Source organism: Belonocnema kinseyi, chromosome 6 (assembly GCF_010883055.1).
Source record: "Belonocnema kinseyi isolate 2016_QV_RU_SX_M_011 chromosome 6, B_treatae_v1, whole genome shotgun sequence".
Taxonomy (NCBI): domain Eukaryota; kingdom Metazoa; phylum Arthropoda; class Insecta; order Hymenoptera; family Cynipidae; genus Belonocnema; species Belonocnema kinseyi.
In genome coordinates, this window is record NC_046662.1 from 85,266,776 (window position 1) to 85,272,709 (window position 5,934).

Genomic DNA, 5,934 nt, shown 5'->3' on the forward strand with positions numbered 1-5,934 from the left:
TTAAAATTTTCAATTTTTTAAATCTAAAATCTCAATAATTTAAACACATAAAATGAAAGCTTTTAACGCTATTCAAATGAACACTTTTTAATTATATGCAAAAACTGTAAAATGTACAATTTAAAACTTTTATTAATTGTAAATTTCAGAGATGCAGATTATTACCAGAAAAAGATTTAGAAAATATATTTATTTAACCAATTTTATAGTAGAAACATTAAAAATTAAACGAATACAATTTTTTCTTTAAGCCGAATACTTAGTAAATTAGAAGTTAAATTATTTTTATATAAAGTAGTTTCAAATATTAGTGATTTTTCAATTGTTATTAATACACCAAAACTTGTTTTTTTTTTAGAAATAATTTTAAATAGTCTCTTAAAATTATTTTTCGACATGTGAAATTATTTTAAATTTTTCCACGAATTTCAAGAATTTTCTTATTATCTTTAAAACCTTTCAAAATCCTTATAAAGTTTCAAATTTTTATTTCAAAACCTACGAAAATTTAAATTTAATTTTTTTAATTAATTTCAAATTTTAAATAGTTTACATTTTTCAAAACTTTTAAATAACTTTTTAAATAATTCGATTTTTTCCTAAAAAAAATGGTTAAAATCAGATTTATTTTACGATTTTGCAAATCTATTTCTAAATTAATAAGCATTTAACTCTTATTCATACATTAAAATTCAATAATTTCACTTAAAAAAAAATATTATTACAGAAAAATTAAAACTTTAGCGTTCGAAGTTTAAATTTAGATCTCTGAAAATGTGAACGATTCAAGGCTTTCTATTTCAAACAATTCAGTTTCAAATTATTTGATTTATAATGGCTCGTTTGAAATGAAAAGTCAAACATTGCTAAATATTTAATATTTGTTCTTTTTCTTAATTACAAAAATTACAGACTGAATTGATTAAAAATAGAATCGGTTAAGAATGAAATATTTTAGACAAACAATATTTGAATGGAATTTGAAATGTAATACAAGCGTTAATTATTATCAACTTGGTGTCTTTTCTTTTATTTTGACCGGATTTAAAATCATGTTGTAAAATAATTATTGGTAACTTTCAATACTTAAAGTACAGTGCAATTTTAAAAATTACTAATCAATTTATATTTACAGTTGATGAACTAAAAACTTTTTTTATCCAAAATTTGCAGTTCCAAACGCTTTTACTTCTTGATTGTTAAAATTTTTAAAATTGTATTGTTAAATTCTTTAAATTTAAAATATATACTTAAGAATTAAGATCTAAATTGGAAAATTTTTAAAGTAAAACATTTTAGAAATACGCATCATATACTGAATGATATTGTAATTGAAAAAGTTAAAAACTCAACAATTACAAATAGTTTAAATCCGACTCATTTTAAATCTGTGAATAATTTCTCAAAAAAGAAGATATAAAAGCTGTGTTATTTGAAGTCATTTGATAGAATTTATCTTCTAAAAATTTGCAAAATTGACCGTCAGAACATAAATTTACTAGCATTTCCCGGTTTTCCGCGGTCTAAATAAAAAAAATCGTCGGCCACTTCCCACTTTCCCGGTTCAGTGACCACCCTGAGTATGATTTAAATCCATTTATCGACTATGGAGACTTCCCTGGTTTAAAAAAATGAGTTGAATTCCAAGAATTAATAGAAGGATGAGAATTAAGTGTCCAAAAAATAAAAGGGGTTTGGCAATGCTAATTCATGCTTTAGTAGGCATTCCACTCGAACTATATCGTGTTTGCACTTTAACTTTGGTTTTGAATTATCTACCTGTTTTTCGAAGGGGAAAATCATCACTGAATTTGTCCTGCAGATGATGAGGCATTCGGTAAGGATGGGAAGCATTGGGCGTGCTACCTGATTCCGATTGGGACTGCAACCTGAAAATTAAAATGACAATTATTTAGAATAATTTGAGTTTCTCCCGATCAGTAAGAACGATGATAAATGAATTTGATATATTGAAATTAAATTCGTAGTACGTATATTTATCGACAGACTCGATACTAGAATATTCTACGGTTCTTAATCTAGATTGGATGATACGAGTTTTATCAACGTTTCGTTGACAGAAATACTCTTCTCAAAATGGAGATAAAAACTTTCTCACATACTTTGTGTTCGATTAGGAAACATTCATAGATCTTCAACTCAGCATCTAAAGTCCAAGACTTTCCAGAACTACTTATAAATTGATATTTTACGCTTTTAAAGATATAAAAATTATTCTAAATGATTTTCTCCATTTTTCGAGTTAAGAACTTTATCGTTTTGGACTAAGTTTCGAAATTTCGTATTCTCTTATTGAATCCTCCGTCCGTAGAATATTTAGTAAATAGTTAGAAAATTCTGAACGCAAACGTGAAGCGCCTCTTGCAGAATGACATGCTATGTCAATTAGCGTAACTGGAAGGAAAATTGAAATTCGCGAAATTTAATGAGACGTCCTAGTAGGTCCTAATGGCCATATTGCCGCAGGCAGAGGCGATGTAACGGTAATAGCACAATCTGGCCCAGTTATCTATGTAACTTTGGCGAGACTCTAACCGATGATATTTCTTAGTTGTCTCTCCCAATAAATTCATGTTGCTCTCGTTATATTAGAGACGCCGACGAATTTCTTCATGTCCATCACTTCACCAATTTATCTCTTCCGTCGCTCCATGCTAAATTCAGAATATCAATATTCGAATAATTTCTCCTCTTATTCTGAATTAAATCTTAGTTAAAGTGTCGATCCCGAAATGGGAGCTGAGAAAAGTGGAAATTTGATTTAAAAACTCGGATTTGGTTCCTCTATTCAGGACCTTTATGATAAAGGACAAAATATTGTTCTGATTATTTGCAGGGACTAGATTTGATATTAGACTGGCATATTAATACGAGACATGTATTTTAATCCTTCTGTGGCCTCAACCATCATCCTTATCGAATAATAATCCAAAGTTCATTGAATTTCCTGACAGACTCAAAAGCTTCGACGTCAAAGGACTCTCGCAAATGACGACGTGTCGGAAGACACGTAGTCGCCATGGAAATTCCTTAGAACGTGCTCCGCTGAATTTCAATTAACTTTGTATTTGACTTGAGATAAGGGAGTTTATGGTTTGTCATTGCGAAGGCCACCAGTAATCTTAAAATAGTTCCACCACGTCAACAAACGTCAGAAATTCCTCTCAAAACAGGGAGAAAATGGTGATTTTTTTTCACGCAAATCGGAAAATAGTAGGAGAATAAATTCTACTAAATAAAATATTTTTAAACGAAATGAATCGTCACAAAAAAAATTAATTTTTAAATAAGTTAATCTTTCAACCAACTATTGTTGAATTTGCAAACAAGAAAATTAATTTTCTACTGAAAAAGACGAATTTTCAACTAAAAAAGACCATTTTTCAACCAAAAGTGGAATAATTAAATTGTCAGTTAAAAAGATTAACCTAAAAAAACGAACTTTCAACAAAATGCTTAAATTTTCAACCAAAGAGATGAATTTTCAACTGAAACGAGGAAGTTTTAATATGGCATCAACATTCAACTAAGTGTATATAATAGATTTAATGCTTTCACGATGATTCATTTTGATAAGAAGAGATATTTCGGGTTCCAATCGTGTAAAAAACTACAAATTTTGAAGTTGAAAAAAAGCAAAGAATAGTTAAACTTTCAACCAAGAATATTTGGACTATAAACCGAAAATTAACTTTCAGCCTGTAAAGGTGGATTTTAAACAAAAAGGATCATTTTTAACCTAGAAGAATTTTTTAATTTGGAATCAAATCTTATTCAGAGTGAAGGACTGGTGATTTGAATAGAAATTTTTCAAAAAAAACAGTTGAATTTTCGACTAAAGAATATCAGTAATCAACCAAAAATGGAATATTAAAATTTTCATCTTAAAAAAATTAAATGAAAAAAAAAAATTTTAACAAAATAGTTCAATTTACAAACAAATCAATCTAATTTTTTTTTCTAAATGTAGTTCAACATCTAAATAAGTAGTTGAAACTTTAACCAAAAAGATGGATTCACAGAAATAAAATTCAAGAGTTGATATATCAACCAAAAAATATTTCAATTTTAAATAAAAACAGTTAAATTAAGCAAAAATTAAGAATTTTCAACAAAATACATGATTTTTCAATCAAATAGTTGAATTTTCAACTAAAAATTATGAATATTCTACCAAAAATAGAATACTAATATTTTCAGTTCAACATTTAACTAAGCAGTTGAATTTTCAATAAAAAAAGATGAATTTCCAACGAAAAACGTAATAGTTGATCTTTTAAACAAAAAAAACTAACCCTACCACAGGAAATGAATTTTTCACAAAAGAGTTGAGTTTTCAAACTAAAAATATTACCTTTTAATCGAATAATTCTAATTTTCAATCGAGAAAGATAACTTTGTAACGAAATACATAATAGTTGATCTTTCATAAAAAAAAATTTAGCACGAGGAATAAATTTTGTACAAAAGAGTAGAATTTTCAAGTTAAAAATATTACTCTTTAATCAAATAATCGAATATATATGAAAAATACGAAAAATACAAAAATACGAAATATATCCCAAGAAATTCATTCTTTACAAAAGATATGAGTTTTCAAGCTAAAAATATAACCTTTCAATCAAATAATTCAACTTTTAAATAAGAAAGATGAATTTAAAAAATCATTTTCAAACAAATGATCGAATTTTTTAATGAAAACCTGTTGCATATTTAACCAAAACGTTGCACCTTTCATCGAAAAGGATGAATTTTTTACCGAAAAAGACGAATGTAGAACACAAAAGTTAAGATTTCTACTAAAACAGATGATTTTATAATAAAACGTTTCAAACTCGAACAAAATGACTAAATTTTTAACGAAATAGTAGTTTTTAACCCAAAATAATTAAGCTCAAACCAAAAATAGTTGGATTTTCTTATCGGGAGAAAAAGGGGAAGTTTCTTGAAAATAGGGATAAAAAGAAGGATTCTTCAGAAACGGGGAATAGAGAGGATTTCAGATTTAAATCTGACTGTATCAGAATTGAAAAACATCGAGGATTTGACGATCTGAAAGTACGAGGTGAAACCGATAGCGAAACTATAAAAATGGTATCTTACCAGCTCCTGTATCCTGGAGAACCAGGAACAGCGCCATTGGCTGCAGCTGCAGCCTCCCTTTGTTTTTTGTTGACAATGAAGCTCTAGAATCAGAAAAGTCTTATAAACAAAGAGTTAAAAGAAAAACATCCGTAATATACAAGAGATCACGCCAGGGGTCTTTCAAATATTACGCAAGCACTTCCTCAGCTGGGGGCGGTCCTCGTGACTGTTTACTGTTTCTCAAGGGGGGGGGGGGGTAAAATCACCTGAAAAATACTTGAGTAATATTTGAACGACCCCTCATTAAAGTATGAAGAATGTTTACATTTTACGATAACAGTTTGTGTCATAAAAATTCATGACTCCACACTTCTGTTTTACGATTTTATAATCGTCTCACTACTACTTTACTTTCTGATTATTAGAGCAATTTCAAATTCAATTCGTATGGGAAAATTGTATTCCTCTAGGAAAATTCTCACTTTTTTGGCATTCCAAGATGAGGAAAATGAAAGAAAATATTACCTGGAGGCGTTGCTTAACTTCAGTGGATGCAACTGCACTGTGATCATGTTTGTCCTTTTTTCTGAGAGCCTCCAGCCTCTCCTTTTCTCTCCTCTGCTCTTCTAATTGTTTCTGCTGCTCCCATAACTAAAATAGAAAAAAATCCCATTAAAATTCTGCTTGCTAAGTAAAAAAGTAATTCTTTTAGGAACGAAATGAGAGCTGTATTCTTATAACAAATTTTATGCACCGAAATCAGAGTATGAAGAAAATTTACAAATCAAAATTAGATCAACATGCAAACTTCTTTATATATATACAAAC

General features: G+C 28.5%; 1 protein-coding gene across 14 annotated transcripts in view; it reads right to left on the bottom strand.

The window, feature by feature from the left end:
- Positions 1 to 5,934, bottom strand: part of LOC117175701 (histone deacetylase 4) — a 375,256-nt gene that overhangs the window by 23,429 nt on the left and 345,893 nt on the right. For all 14 annotated transcript variants that reach the window (XM_033365457.1, XM_033365456.1, XM_033365460.1 and 11 more), the window contains 3 exons: positions 5,632 to 5,757; positions 5,125 to 5,207; positions 1,780 to 1,889 (listed from right to left, as the gene is read on the bottom strand). In XM_033365457.1, coding sequence (XP_033221348.1) covers positions 1,780 to 1,889; positions 5,125 to 5,207; positions 5,632 to 5,757 — 319 coding nt within the window. The remainder of the gene's footprint in view (positions 1 to 1,779; positions 1,890 to 5,124; positions 5,208 to 5,631; positions 5,758 to 5,934) is intronic.